We start from the raw sequence: 16188 nt of genomic DNA, 5'->3' as shown, positions 1-16188 counted from the left end.
CACTTGTGAGGCCCCTCCCAGATGAGAGGAAGAGTCCACCATGTGCAGCCGAGCGTGGCCAATGAGATAAGGGCTGGAAAGCTGCGCTTTTTATTTATTGCCAGTGCTAGTGTCGAGTTATCGGCTTAAAACACTATTATTCTGAAATGGAGGGCAAGGAAAATTACTGAAGTGTTGTTTAGATACTACAGTGCGTTGTGACACCATATGTGAGAAAGGCCTATGACAGTGTCAAAAATATTATACACCAGGCCCGTACGAAGCTTTTCAAAAAGGGGGGGTGCATGGCCGGATTACAAACATTTTATGTGAAATAAGTGCATGCAGTGCATATCACAAGCGCTAAGCTCAAAGTCCCTTGCGGCCGGAGTCCAGGGCCTGCTTAAGGGCCCTGGAACCTCTGGGATTTTAGATGCTCTCTGGTGCATTCTGAGCCTTATTTTGGAGCATTTTGCACCAAATATATGACCAATATTTCAGAATTAATTTTGGTTAAGAGTAATGAGTGAGTTGAATGGGATAACTGGGGTCATTGTTGTATACATTTTTTAAATCAAGAATTGAAGCTGTCCTTGGTTTAATAATCAAGTTGTACTGTAAAATGTTATGTAAAATGTTATAAAGAAGCATGCAAACACTGCAAATAAAATACTGTATATTTTTGCAGTAAATAAAACCTTCTTTTAGAAAATGTTTTGTGTGTTGATTTGATTGCCTGTTACTGTTCGACTGTGTTAGTGTGCACACGTTAAAAATATGATGCAAAATGAAAGTCGCAAAGTATGGAATACATATTTTTCAGTCAAGGGAAAGAAAGCAGTTCCAATTGTTTAATATTATTCATATGGAGGAGAAAATATAATTGCTCTAAAACCTACCTTAATTTTGCAATCTCACTAAAGATAATCTCCCTTTCCCAATCCACCCTCCTTCTTCCCCCTCCCTCCACCTCTCTCCCTCCCCCTCTCTCTGCCCTTCCCCCCTCTCTCTCCCCCTCTCTCTCTCTCTCTCCCCCTCCCCTCCCTCTCTCTCCCCATCTGTCTCAACCCCCCCTTTCTCCCTCTCACATCCCCCCCTCTCTCTCCCTCCCTCCCCCCCTCTCTCCCTCCCACGCAGCGAGGCTCCGACTCCGCGCCACAGACATCCCAGCCCCACCACCCACCCACCTCGGCCCGGAGAAACGGGCACTTTCGCAACGCAATATTCCACTACTTACCTGGAGTAGACATCTTTGGTAGACAAGAGGCATAGAGGTGATTGTGTGGAGTGCAAATGGAGATCTGAACCCGCCCGGGCCCACTGCGCACGCGCAGGGAGACAACGTCAATTTGCGTTGCTACTGCATCACCGGCTTCCCCCAACTGTGCAATTTCTTCCCCCAAAACTTCCAGCGGGCTGGAACCAGATTTTTGGGTAATTTCCGCCAAAGTGGAAACGCTGATACCGCTCCAATTTTTTTATCTGGATTTTTTTTACACTGGGAAAAAAACACCTTGGCCGGAGGCCCTCTAAATTTGAGGCCCTAGGTTTCAGCCTATGAGGCCTGTAGGTAAATCCGGCCCTGCCGAGGCCCCCCTAGATCTCGAGGCCCTAAGCTTAAACTGAAAAAGTTGTCCCTCAGGTTCCTATTAAATCTCACCCCTCTTACCTTAAACCTAGGTCCTCCGGTTCTGAATTCCCATACTCTGGATGAAAAACTATTCTCCTCATGATTTTACGCACCTCCCACTCTCTCAAAGACCTACATTTGTAGGCTAATTGGCTTCTCTAAGAATTGTAAATTGTTCCGAGTGTGTAGGGTGGTGTTAGTGTACGGGGATTACTGGTCGTTGTGGACTTGATGAGCCGATGGGCCTGTTTCCATGCTGTATCTCCAAGAAAAATAATGATGGACACAAAGTACTGAAGTAACTTAGCAGGTCAGGTAGCATCTCCGGAGAACATGGATAGATGACGCTTCAGGTTGAGACACTTCTTGTCCATTTGAGTCGAGCCCTTTCTTCAATCTGAAGAAAAGTCCCAATCTGAAAAGTCACCTATCCATTTTCTCCAGAGGTGTAACCTGACCTGCTGAGTTACTCCAACACGTTGTGTCATTTTGTGTATTAACTGGCATCTGCAGTTTCTAAATAATGATGGATTCGCTTTTATTATAACTGCAATTCCAGGCTATTGCTATTACTCATTTAATAAAGATAATACAGGTTTATATGTTATTTGCCTTCTGCAATTTGTCCCTAGTGTAGGATAGAACTAGTGTACGAGTAAGAAAGAAATGCAGATGCTGGTTTAAATCAAAGGTAGACACAAAATGCTGGAGTAACTCAGCGGGTGAGGCAGCATCTCTGGAGAGAAGGAATGGGTGACGTTTCGGGTCGGGACCCTTCTTCAGACTGATTGAGGGGTTGGGGAAGATAACTGGAAAAAGGAAGGGACAGGACAAGGCCTTGCAAGAGACAGGTGAATGCAGGTGAGGGAGTTTTAAATAGGCAGATTGTTGAGCAAAGGCCAGAGATGAAAGGACAAAAAGTGTGAGATAAGTTTAGTGAGATAAGTTGCAAATTGCCATAACCTTGGGATCCCTGATATTTTCCATTTACATCCTGTAAAAATTAAAATTATAGTGGGGTGGTACAGTAAAGCGGCCTTTTCACGGGGCGACTTGACGCAAGAGTTAACCGGAGTTTAACATCGTGGGAACCTCGTGCGATAACAGTGCGGCATTCGTGGACCACCGTGGACCACCGTAGCGCTAACGGCAGGTCATCGTGTAACTTGGTCACTCGGGAGAAAATTCAAGAAAGTTTGAATTTCTCCAAGAGTGACTTGTACACTTGTGGTTGAGTATTGCAACATTATATGAACGTAGTGGCCAGTGCGATATCCGTAATAACTCTTGCGGGTACCGTGGGAACTCCTGCGAACGGTGAACCCGGAAGCTGGACAGAGGGGACAGAAGGTGAGTAAAAATTATCTTATGTGGGATTGAATTTAAAAAATAAATAAAAATAAAGATTTGCATCCGCATATGGACATCAACTTATTCATGAGTTATGTTAATGAGATTCAAGAAAATAACTATAATCTTTAAAAGGGACTTTACTGAAAGGTTACGCATTTTTATGGTCCGTGAGAAATTTTTCACATGTACTTCTTTGAGAGATACAGGTCGGAGTCCTCGGGTCCAGGGGTCCGGAACGCTACCAATCAATGTTGTACAGAGACCCGTGTAAGGAGTGAACTGCACATGCTGGTTTAAACTGAAGACAGACACAAAAAGCTGGAGTAACTCAGCGAGTCAAGCAGCATCTCTGGAGAAAAAAAGCTGATGTTTCGGGACGAGACACATCTTCAGACTCAATTCCGATTAGGCTGTCTGAAGAAGGGTTCTGGTGTTGGGGGAGTCCAGAACCAGGGTCCCAGTTTTACAGTCTACCGTGGGAACTCTTTAACTCAGTAAAGTAAAGTAGCCTTTATTGTCATATCAGCGCACAGGCAGCAGTTGACTGTTGCTCTATTCAGTTTCCCAGGGGGTCGGGACGGGACTGGAGTTGGGAGAGAAAGGTGGGGGAGTCGAGGGAGAGGAGGGGGAGACAGATGGGGGTGTCTTCATTTACTGACGGCGGGTGTCTGTCACTGAAACAGGCAGGTGAGATTTCACATCCACCTTGTGTGTGCCTCTCTCTCTCTCTCCCTCCCTCTTACACAGGCTGAGAGACTCTGCCTCTGTGAGTGTACGTCTCTTTCTCCCCCTCTCCCACACACAGTAAGACCGAGGTACTGTGCTCAGTCCATCTGTGTCTCCCACATACACAGTAAAATATGTCTCCAAATGAGCCAATTCAACCAAGGGAGGATATATATAGTGTGTGAAAAAAAAAGTTACATCATTTGTGTCACGTGTAGTTCACGATGTTCATTCAAGATTTAACGGGAAAGCTCGGGAAACGGACAAGTCAATCGCACAAATAGCAGAAATGCCGAGTACCGTGGGAACTCTTTATCTACTGCCGTTATATCGTGCGAGACTCGTGCTGGACCACGACCTCTTCACTCTGGTGACATCTTGCGTCAACTCGCCCCGTGAAAAGGCCGCTTAACACAGTTGGTAGAGCTGCTGTCTCACAATGCCAGAGACCTGGTTCGATACTGACCATGGGTGATGTCTGTGCAGAGTTTGTACATTCTCCCTGTGACCACATGGGTTTTCTCCGGGTACTCTGGTCTCCTTCCACATTCCAAATATATACAATACAATATACAATACAATTCAATTTATTGTCATTTGGACCCCTTGAGGTCCAAACGAAATGCCGTTTCTGCAGCCATACATTACAAACAAATAGACCCAAGACACAACATAATTTACATAAACATCCATCACATCGCTGTGATGGAAGGCCAAAAAAACTTATCTCTCAGGTTTGTTGGTGAATCAATTAGGGAGTGAATTAGATACAGTGTGGAAACAAGCCCTTCTTGACCACACTGGCCAACATGTCCCAGCTACACTAGACCCACCTGCCAGCATTTGGTCCATATCCCTCCAAACCTGCCCTATCCATGTAAGCTTATGTAAATTTGCCACTTGTGTGTAGGCCAAGAACTAGTGTGAACGAGTAATCGATGATCGGCACGGACTTAGTGGGCCTAAAGATATTCCACACTAGTGGCAAATTTACATATACACCATTTTGTGCAAAGATCTTATAGCTTGATCTTGTGTGCAAAGATCTTGCTCGTGTGGTTAATTTCAAAGATCTTTGGTTCATTTCAAGGATAGCGTGTGAGATGATTGGTTCACTTTCACCCAAAGATATCTTTGCTTTCACCAGCGACGTGAATTTGGCGCAGTTGGCGGTTTGAATTTCTCTCTGCCCCTCCTGACTGGTGTTGCAGTTTGAAGCCGTCTTTACTTTGGGCTCTTCGATTCTTATTTAACTTTTTACTTGGCAACTTTTTTTAAAAATAAGTGAGGAAACCTACCTCCTTCCTCACTGGAATCCTTCTCCTGCGATCTTTAATCCAGTGGCCCTTAAATTATTTTGTGCTTTTAAAGATTTTATTTTCGTTTTGTTATATTTTCTCTTGGAAAAATGAACTGCCTGCCCCCTCCAGACGTGCTGTTGTCGTCTCCCAACAAAGTGAAGGGGCAAATACAGGTAGGCAACAAAAAAAAACACTCATCTCAGCTCGTAAATTTAACCTCTGGCGCATTGTCGTGGAGAGAGGATGTGAAGTAAATTCTGATTCCCCCATACTGCTGCTTTCTTTCAGTAAGCGCGCCAAATTTGGGCAAAGTCAGCTGAAATAATTTATTTCTGAAGAAGGGTCTCGACCCGAAACTTCACCCATTCCTCCTCTCCAGAGGTGCTGTTGCCTGTCCCTGCTGAGTTACTCCAGCATTTTGTGAAATAATTTATTGTTTTTTCCTCTTTTTTTAAAAAATAATTTGCAGATCATCTTCGGGCCGATGTTCTCGGGGAAAAGGTAAAAGGATTGATTTTTTTGTTGTTTCAGCATGTTTAAAATATTTAAGTACCTGTGCCTTGTGTAGTCCTGTAACTGCAAGCCATGGCGTGACTCCTCCTCCTCCTCCTCCAACAACTAGTCTCACTGATTTTCCCGCGTTCTCTAACCGCTCATATTTTCGCTCCCTTTTATTTTTGTGGCATAAACAACGGTTTTAACATCGAGTTTCCAGCTTTCCCACTTGTAACTCAGTGATAAACTGCAAGTTTTAATCTCCCTTCCCCCCTCCTTTAATCCCTTTTGTTTAACCTCAGGTTCACAAATTATAGGATGTCTGATCTCTGCCACCTAATCCCATTTTCCCGCCTTCTCCCCATAACCATTGACACCCATTCTAATCAAGAATGTGTCTACCCCTGCCGTAAAAATATCCACTGACTTGGCCTCCACAACACTCTGTGGCAATGAGTTCCACAGATTAACTACCCTCTGACTGAAAAAGACTAAAGACTTTTCTGCTGAGATGCTGCGTGTCCCACTGAGTTACTCCAGCATTTTGTGTCTTCTGACTACTGAGCTGTCTACTCCTTTAATGCAATGTGTTACTCATCTTCAAGCTTAATCTCACCACTAATCGTTGCACAGTTCAGTTTTACATTGCCAAACTCTGGAGTTTCAACCTTAAATCGTTCTGCTTTAAGTCACTTCTTTAAAATCTGCTTTGATAAAACTTTTGATCACATCTGTCCTAAAGGTTCCTTGTGTGGATTAGTGTCATTATTTTTGGTAACTTCTCAGTGTGGCACTAGGTCATTTTTATGTTATGGGGTTGTAGATGTTAATAAAAAGTTTGTGGATTACATTTTGAACAGTGGTGAGGATTTGCAAAGATTTGGCATCCAGCCACAAATGGAAATACAGCCAAAGGGATTGGTTGACCAAAGTGTCTTAAAAGTGGGTGTATCATTTTGAGATGTGTAATCCAGAGCTAGTTTTAGACTTTAGAGATACTGCGAGGAAGCAGGCCCTTCGGCCTACTGAGTCCACGCCGACCAGCAATCACCCCGTACACCAGCACTAGCCTACACACTTGGGGCAATTTACAATTTTGCCCGAAGCCAAGTAACCTACAAACCTACATCTTGGAGGGTAGGAGGAAAACCGGAGGAAACAGGAAGAATGTACAAACTCTGTAGTCAAAATCGAACCCGGGTATCTGTTGCTGTAAGGCAGCAACTCTACTGCTGTGCCACTGTACTTCTTATTTATTATTTTATTTATAATGATTATAATCTATTATATATAATTTATTACTAAAGTTTCATTATTATCCTGTGTATCAACGCACAGTGAAAAGTTTTGTTATGCATGCTATCCAAAGATCAGATATGTCGAAGGGCCAAATGGCCTCCACCTGCACCTATTTTCTATATTTTTTCTATGTCATGCACAAATCCAATCAAGTCAAAATCAAGTGCAGTAGTGCAAAGGGAATGATTCAGAGTGTAGAGTAATTCTCAACATTGGAGCGCATTGTTATGTCAAACATAGAATTTGGCTTTGATCCAAGACAGTTGTGAGCACTATTACAGATGGATTGACAGTGTAAGGAATCTGAATTAAACAGCTTGAAGATCAAGAAGCCTAGTCATGTAAGTAAGGCGGGGTTGATGGGCAGATGGAGCCAGGTGGGAGGGGGAGCTTGGAGATAGCTACGGAGGCTGAGGTGATTTGGTGTCGCTCTGGCAGTGGAAGAGGCTGAGTACAGACAGATAGGTGGGGATGGAGAGGGGAGTTGAAATGGGAGTTCAAGGTCGCCATTTCGGGCAGTGTGTGGGTGCTTGGCACGGTGACTGCCCAGTCTGCGATTGATCTTGCTGATGTAGATTTTGGCAGCAGAAGACCTGAGGCAAAGCCGGCCAACTGACATTAGAAAATAGGTAAGAAGGAACTGCAGATGCTGGTTTATACTGAAGATAGACACAAAGTGCTGGAGTAATTCAGTGGGCCAGGCAGCATCTCTGGGGGGGGGGGGAGGATGGGTGACGTTTCGGGTCGGAACCTTTCTTCAGATTTTGAAAACCAGGCTGAAGAAGATTCCAACGTGAAATGTCATCTCCATTTTCTCCAGAGATGCTGCTTGTCCCACGGAATTACTCCAGCACTTTATTAGAAAATAGGCATTGACACTGATAAGACGTGTGAACTAAAATCAACTTGGTCTATGATGCTTTGATTAAACTCCTGTTCTCTTCCCACCACAGTACAGAACTGATGCGCCGGGTAAGAAGGTATCGAGTCGCTCGATACCAGTGTCTTTTGATAAAGTACGCAAAAGATAATCGGTACGGCAATGAAGGCTTGGCTACACATGACAGGCAAGTATTGACGGTTGCCTTATAACCAAGAATTGAAGTGAATTGTGCCTCAACTCTCTTTCGCCTTTCCTCCTGTTCCTAATACCTTCCTATTTGGAATAGATAAGGTAGACACACAAAGTCTCTTGCCCAGATTAGGGAAATCAAGGACCTTAGGACGTAGGTTTAAAGTGAGGGGGGAAAGATTTAATAGGAACCTGAGGGGTTACTTTTTCACACCAAGGGTAGTGGATGTATGGAACAAGCTACCGGAGGAGGTAGTTGAAGCAGGTACATGGATAGGAAGGGTTTAAACGGATATGGGCCAAATGCAGGCAGGTGGGACTAGTGTAGATGGGGCATGTTGTGCCACAGGGCCTGTTTCCACGCTCTAAGACTTAGTGGCTCTATTAACGAAATGCGTTACAGTGAACCACAGCTTATTTTGTATAGACAGTTCAGGATATAAAAATGAAATCAAAGCAAGCTTCTCCAAACTTGGTAGTTCCTTGAGTGGAAAGACTATTCTTGATGTTTCTACTGTCACATCAGATAGTCTACACTTCCCTTGATGAGGCAGCACAGTAGGGCTTGGGTAGAGCTGCTGCCAAACAGCACCGGAGACTCTGATTGGATCCTGACCACTGGTGCTGTCTGTACGGAGTTTGTACGTTCTCCCTGTGACCACATTGGTTTTCTCCGGGTGCTACGGTTTCCTCCCACACTCCAAAGATGTCCAGGTTTGTCAGTTAATTGGCTTTTGAAAGTTGTAAATTATCCCTAGTGTGGGTAGGATAATGTTAGTGTATGGGGTGGCCGCTCATCGGCGCGGACTTAGTGGGCTGAAGGGCTTACCTCCGCACTGTATCTCTAAAGATAAGGAACAGATCCTTCAGCCCACAATGTTTGTGTTTAAATAATCTCATCTGCCTGCACGTGATCCATATCCCTCCATTCCCTGCATATCTATGTGCCTATCTAAAAGCCTCTTAAACGTCACTATTGTATCTGCCTCCAGTAATATCCCAGGCAGCAGGTTCCAGGCATCTACCACCCTCTGTGTAAGTTTATTTTTATTTTTAACGTACTCTCCTTTTAAACATTGCCCCTCTCGCCCTTAGAGCTATGCCCTCTAGTCATTGACATTATCAGCCTGGTGGGAAAAAGGTTCTGTCTGTCTATCCTATCTATGCATCTGCATCTATCAGGTCTCTTCTCAATCTCCCTTATTCTTGAAAATCGTGTACTGATGCGAGTTGGAGGTTTTAAAGCTCACCTTAAAGTAACTGACTTGAAAATAAATGAACTGAGAATTGTCGAAAACATTATTTCCATGTAACATCCCCACGCCTTTTACAGCCACATGAAGTCTATCAGTGGTATCCAGTCAATATTTTCACAATGTCTAATGGAACATACTGCAGTAAAATGTTACATGTGAAATTGATATATTGACTTCAGTGCCAAAGAAGCACTCACTGTTTCAGGAGCAATTGCTCTTTAAAGAAAGATGTATTGATCAAAGTGAAAAGGCACAGTGACATCCCTTTGTGATTGGAGAACTTGATGTTGTTACAAGTTGGGGAGAATGGCACATAAGTACAGTGTGCCAGAGATGCTGCCTGACCCGCTGAGTTACTCCGCTATTGTTGTGTCTATCTTAAATAAGTTAATTTGTTTGAGAAAAAGCCAATATAAATGCTTTTCTTTTATGGATTGCCTTTCCTGCATTGTGTGGTACAGGACATTTCATGACTTGACAGAGAGTACATTCAGTAGAAACTACAAAGGCCAGCAGGTTGGTGAGCTGATGAAGAGAGGGCGAGTGTTGTTTGCTTTTAAAAATTAAAACGCAGAGTCGTAAAAAGACCTATTAAGTAACAGGGCAGCTCCATGGTAGAGCTGCTGCCCCTCAGCGCCAGAGACCTGGGCTTCGATCCTGATCCCGGGTGCTGTCTCTGGAGTTTGCACGTTCTCCCTGTGACCGCGTGGGTTTCCTCCGGATGCTTCAGTTTCAGTCTGACCAGTCTTCGTAGCGAGATGATTTGAGTATAGGAGCAAGGAGGTCCTATTGCAGTTGAGACCGAAACTGGAGTATTGTGTGCAGTTTTGGTCTCCTAATTTGAGGAAGGACATTCTTGCTATTGAGGGAGTTCATCAGGTTAATTTCCGCGATGGTGGGACTGACATATGATGAAAGAATGGATTGACTGGGCTTATATTCACTGGAATTTAGAAGGATGAGAGGATATCTTATAGAAACATATAACATTCTTAAGGGATTGGACAAGCTAGATGCAGGAAAAATGTTTCCAGAACCAGGGGCTACAGTTTCAGAATAAGGGGTAGGCCATTTAAGACTGAGATGATGAAAAATGGTTTCACCCAGAGAGTTGTGAATCTGGAATTTGCTGCCACAGAAGGCAGTGGAAGCCAATTCACTGGATGTTTTCAAGAGAGTTAGATTTAGCTCTTCGGGCTAAGGGAATGAAGGGATATGGGGAGAAAGCAGGAACGGGGTACTGACTTTGGGTGATCAGCCATGATCTTATTGAATGGAGGTGCTGGTTCAAAGGGCCGAATGTCCCACTCCTACCCCTATTTCCTGTGCTGAAAAGGTGAAAATTATGAAACCAGAGGAAGGAATATAGGTGGTGTTGAGGGGAGAATATTAACGATCTGGAGTCAGAGTTGTACATCGTCAAAACGGGTCCTTTGAGTTATTGCAATGCCTCGGTGGTTTGAAACTGCTTCTTTTACATCACATTTGATGACCTTTTGTTCTCTTTTCCTGTATAGATTCACAATGCAGGCGGTTCCCGCCACAAAGCTGAGCGAAGTTCATCACGAAGCTTTGAAATCTGCCGTTATTGGAATTGATGAAGGGCAGTTTGTAAGTACAGTCGACGGTACTCATTTTATTTTAAAGCTAAAGTGTGCAGTGTATTTTAAAAGTCCACATTCAAAATCGTTCCACTGAATCTTAGATCAAAGTATTATCATTCTATTAAGCTCGGATTGAAAAATTGAACATTTCAGAAGGATAATGTGACTTGCAGAGGCTGTTTCATACACTTTAATAGTTTAACTCCTCGACTTTCTTCCCCCAAGTGTGTACCAAGCTGTGAATGCTAGGCTGCAAATTAGTGGCATTAGCCAAGAATCTGATCCTAATAATTTCAGATAGCTAGCTATAGTCCTGGCCTGATTTTTCTCCCCCAGTTTACAAATTGAAGGTCAACTTTTGACCATGTACCACACTGGAGGCTACATTAGGCAACTGGTGATGTCTATTCACAGTCCAGTCTTGGACCTGGAACTGAATTTTCCTCACTGCTTCTGCCTTGGAATGAATGAATGATACTTTATGAATGAATGATACATTTTCTAATGTTACCTACAATGATTGAACAGCAAGTAGTGGATTGACCACGTTTTTTATTAGCACAAACTTAGTGTTTAGCAAGATGAGAGGGGCAAAGGTTAAAGCAGATGTACGGGGGAATTTTCTTTTGACACAGAAGGTGGTGGGTGCCAGGAACACGCTGCCGGATGGAGGCAGATACGCGTGGAGATGCAAAGAATGGAGGGATATGTATTATGTGCAGGCATATAAGAGTTTGTATTAGCATCATGCTTGGCACAGGCATGCAGCACAGTGGCGCAGAGGTAGAGTTGCTTAACAGCGCCAGAGACCCAGGTTCAATCCTGACTACGGGTGCTGCCAGTGTGGAGTTTGTACATTCTCCCCGTGACCGTGTGGGTCTTTCCCAGGCGCTCCGGTTTTCTCCCTCACTTCAAAGACGTACAGATTTGTAAGTTCATTGGTTTCAGTAAAGATTGTAAATTGTCCCTAGTGTAGGATAGTGCTGGTGCACAGGGATCCTGGATGGCATGGACTCGGTGGGCCGAAGGGCGCTGGACTAAACATTCCTGTTCTTGTGCTGTACCGTTCTATGTGGCAATGTGCTTAAATAACTCCCTTTCTCAAGTTTCCAGATTGTGTTGAATTCTGCGAGGAAATGGCCAACAACGGGAAGACGGTGATTGTAGCGGCTCTGGATGGAACCTTCCAGCGGAAAGTAAGCGGAGAACGAGAGAAGGGGCAAGTGAACTTTGGGTTGGAAATCCCACTGGGGGTCATGTTGTGCAAACTCAGCTGCCCCTTCAGTGCAAAGCCCTGGCTTTAACACCAGCCACGCTCCACTTGATTTGATGTTGCCTTGGGCAGGGTAGTGATAGTTTTCATGAATTATCCTCGGAGATAAGTAAGGGTTTCTAACGAATTCCTGGAGGCGCAAGGGACCATGGAACGAAATTGGGCAAACGTGGAGAAACTTGGCAGGTCGGGCAGCATCTGTGGAGGGATATCAGTTTAGTTTATTATTGTCATATGTAACGGGGTACAGTGAAAACCGCTTGTTTGCTTGCTATCCAGTGCAAGAAAAGACTGAATACAATCAAGCCATGCACGGATAAAGGGTACAACATTTAGTGCAAGAAATAACATTGACGTCCAATTAAAGATGGTTCAAAGGTAGATAGGAGGCCAGGATCACATTCCAGATGATGAGGGAGACCTTTCAGTTGCCTGGTGTTATCTGGGAAGAAACTGTCCCTGAATCTGGAGGTGTGTGTTTTCACATTTGTGTACCTCTTGCCTGATGGGAGAGGGAGTGACCGGGGTGAGACTGTTCTTTGATTGGGGTAATAGATACAGATTAGATTAGATGGCGGTATTAGATAGCTCTTGTTGTGGGACGGGCCCAGTGAATGTTGTACGTGAGAGTGCCAAGATCTAGACCATGAGTCGGCAACCTAGGGCCCACGGGCCGGACCCGGCCCCTAACCCGAAATCATCCGGCCCGCAGGAGTTTTTTTTTGTTTTTTTTTCAATTCGTTTTCGCGACCTGGGAACTGTAGCCAGTCCCGGGGACATGAGCTGATCTGGGGACTGCAACTAGTCCCGGGGTACGCAGGCGACCTGGGCGCTACAGCCAGTCCCGGGGCAGGCGAGCCGACCTGGGAACTGCAGCCAGTCCCAGGGCACGCGAGGGGCCTCATTAGAAAAACACGTGAAAACGAATGCGAAAACAACACCAAATGTCACACTATGGCGATCCATGTGGCCGGCCATTCACTCACAGACGGGTCCTGGCCCCTATGCAGAACAAGGTTGCCAACCCCTGATCGAGACATTGTTTTCAGTATGTGGTGGGGTTTTTTAAGCAATTCTGTTTCTCTCTAGGCTTTTGGCAACATTTTGAACCTGGTACCACTGGCGGAGAGCGTGGTGAAGCTGAGCGCTGTTTGCATGATTTGTTACCGAGAGGCTGCCTACACCAAGAGGCTGGGAGTCGAAAAGGAGGTTTGTCGCTCTTTCTGCTCTGTCCGAGTTCGTGGCTTTGAGTTCTTCCCTTGCGGAAATCTCGGCTGTTGAGATCCACTCACCTTTGTGTCAATGGACCACTTGTCACCCGTGAGCTCTGCAACGTGTTGTGAATCGGGGCAAGGAAGGGACCAATGCCGAGGGGTTGTGGAACCGATCGGCATCCACGTCTGCCGTGAAGAGGTGTCTGAGAGCTGGTGGAGTTACTGCTATTTCATAGCATTGTGAAAAGCAAATGCTCTCCCTTGCGTGGAGTTCACCCACTGCTCCCTTGACTGAGGCAACTAGGTTGAGATCTCAGCTTAGTAACAAATGAAACTTAATAACATTGAGAGCAGTTTTGGGCCCAATATGTGAGGAAGGATGTGCTGGCGTTGGAGGAGGTCCAGAGGAGGTTTATGTAAATGATCCCAGTAAAGGGTTGGGTTAACGTATGATTGGCGTTTGGCAGCACCGGGCCTGTACTCGCTGGAGTTTAGAAGGATGAGGGTGGACCCCCATTGAAGGTTTACTCTTTCATTCAATCATAGGTGATCTGTCTTTCCCTCTCAACCCCATTCTCCTGCCTTCTCCACATAACCCTTGACACCCATACTAATCAAGTATCTGTCAATCTCCACCTTAAAAATACCAAATGCCTCCACAGCCATCTGTGGCAATGAATTCCACAGATTCACCACCCTCTGACGAAAGAAATTCTTCCTCATCTCCTTTTGAAAGATGCGTCCTTTTATTCTGAGACTGTGCCCTCTGGTCCTAGACTCTCCCACTAGTGGAAACATCCTCTCTGTATCCACTTTATCCATGCCTTTCACTATTCAGTAAGTTTCAATGAGGTCCTCCTTCATTCTTCTAAACTCCAGCGAGTACAGGTCCAGTACCGTCAAACCAGTGGCTCATCACACATCCATTATTGGTGGGTACCATTGTTGGTACGTATGACAATGAAACACTCTCAACGTTAACTCCTCTCTCTGTTCCTCCAGGTCGAGGTGATTGGAGGCATGGACATGTATCGGGCCACTTGCAGGCGCTGTTATTTTGAAGAAGGTAACTTGCCCGCCCAACAGGATGACAAGGAAAATGAGGTCTCTGCACGGCCAGTGAAGAACGGACACCTCTTGCCTTCAAATTGTTCCCCCCTTGGGGACATGGGCAAATTGACAAGGAAACTCTTTGAAAACTTGCAGCCTTCTTCCGCGATGGCCAGCCCCTGTTCCTGAAGGCTGCCTCGGGTGCCACATTTGCTATAGCTTGCCCTTTTACCTTCTGAAGTCTGGACAGTGGTGGAGGCTGCTTTAATTTCTTTGTTTGTTAATTGCTTCAGCTTCTACGTACTGGCGACGGAGTGACTGGGTCCAAAGCTCTCTGTTGCCAATACAGCTTAAGCAAGCAGTGAGTAGAGACTGAAAATCACCCTGTTCTCAAAGTAGTTGTGCAGCAAGAACTAATTGTCAGCTTATTAATGAGGGGAAAAATGCGGATTAAGAATCTCACGTTAATTGTTACGCAGACTTCTTTTTCAAAGTGGTCACATGGGGGATTTGCAACAAATATCGGTGGTCATAAAGTCATTAATAAATCCTCAAGTCAAAAATGCATTTGAGGTTCCATTGCTAGTGTGATTGTATTAATTTGTGGTCGGCAATTATCAACTTTACAGCTAGCTAACACTCGAGACCATTAATGATGCTGTAGAATAGGGCTGAGAGGAGGAAGAAAACACTATTTTCTAACTGGAGACACTGATACTACGCACAGTTTGAGATTTTATATTCAAACTGAAAATATTGAAAGCTATGGCTTCAAAGGTCGTGAATGTATAATCCTAATTTGACATGAGTGTGACTTCAGAATCAACTGAATGCCAGAGGTGTAGGTAGGCAGGAACATGTGAAAATGTTCTTGAGTTAATTAAAATTAATTCCCATTCCATTTTTAATTCCTCCTGGGTCATATGTTGCATCTTAACAAGATGTCTCATCACCATCCCCAGCTGAATCCATCATTACCAGCATCTGAAGCGGCTTATAATTGATCAATACTTCAGCCACATGAGTCCAGAGGATAGCCTGTTGACAAGTGACTCATCTGATATTTTTCCCAATTCAATTAATGCTACAATGCTATAATAGTATATTCTGTACTGTTATTTGTTTTGTACGTGTGCATCAGCTTCATCGTGCTCCTGTACAGTATCAAACTAGATAACATGCAAATAATCACTTAGAAATAGTTATTTTTAGTTTAGTGATACTGCATGGAATGGGCCCTTCGGCCTACCGAGCCTGTACGCTAACATTAGGCACAACTTAGAATATTTATCCAAGCCAAATTAATTTACAAACCTGTACGTCTTTGGAGTGTGGGAGGAAACCAAAGCAACCGAGGGAACAGCGTACAAATTCCGTACAGACAGCACCTGTTGTCAGGATCATACCCGGGTCTCTGCCGCTGAAAAGCAGCAACTCAACCGCTGCGCCACTGTGCTGTCCTGTTATTATACTAGGCAATGCTCTAGTTTATATAAGTTAATGATCATGCCTTCAATCTCATTCCACAAGATGAGGAACCAAAGTGAAACTGAAGTTATAGAGACGTGTAGCTCAATGGTTGCCTGTAGTTTTGGGCGACACGGTGGCACAGCGGTAGAGCTGCTGCTTACAGCGTCAAAGACCCGGGTTCGAACCAGACAGGGTTTGCACGCTCTCCCTGTGTTTTGCCATGGGTTTTCTCCGGGAGCTCCGGTTTCCTCTCGCACGCCAAAGACGTGCAGGTTTGTAGGTTAATTGACCTTGGTAAAAATGTAAATTGTTCCTAGTGTTGGTGTGTGGGGATCGCTGCTCGGCACAGACTCAGTGGGCCGAAGGGCCTGTTCCATGTTGCATCTCTAAACTAAACTAAAAGCTCTTGATTTGAAGGCGCAGTTCAATGCAAGTGAATGTGTTAAGGCAACTGCAGTTTAACACC

General features: G+C 44.7%; 1 protein-coding gene across 1 annotated transcript; it reads left to right on the top strand.

The window, feature by feature from the left end:
* Positions 1-4845: 4845 nt before the first annotated feature.
* LOC116987932 (thymidine kinase, cytosolic-like) lies at positions 4846-15146 on the top strand. The gene is made up of 7 exons (XM_033044258.1): positions 4846-5162; positions 5459-5490; positions 7737-7850; positions 10629-10722; positions 11822-11911; positions 13078-13197; positions 14205-15146. The coding sequence occupies exons 1-7, from the start codon at positions 5097-5099 to the stop codon at positions 14439-14441; spliced, it is 753 nt and encodes a 250-aa protein (XP_032900149.1). The 5' UTR covers positions 4846-5096; the 3' UTR covers positions 14442-15146.
* Positions 15147-16188: the final 1042 nt, after the last annotated feature.

This window comes from Amblyraja radiata, chromosome 26 (genome assembly GCF_010909765.2).
Source record: "Amblyraja radiata isolate CabotCenter1 chromosome 26, sAmbRad1.1.pri, whole genome shotgun sequence".
Lineage (NCBI taxonomy): Eukaryota > Metazoa > Chordata > Chondrichthyes > Rajiformes > Rajidae > Amblyraja > Amblyraja radiata.
The sequence above is the reverse complement of the archived record's forward strand: the minus strand, read 5'-3'. Positions and strand labels throughout refer to the sequence as shown.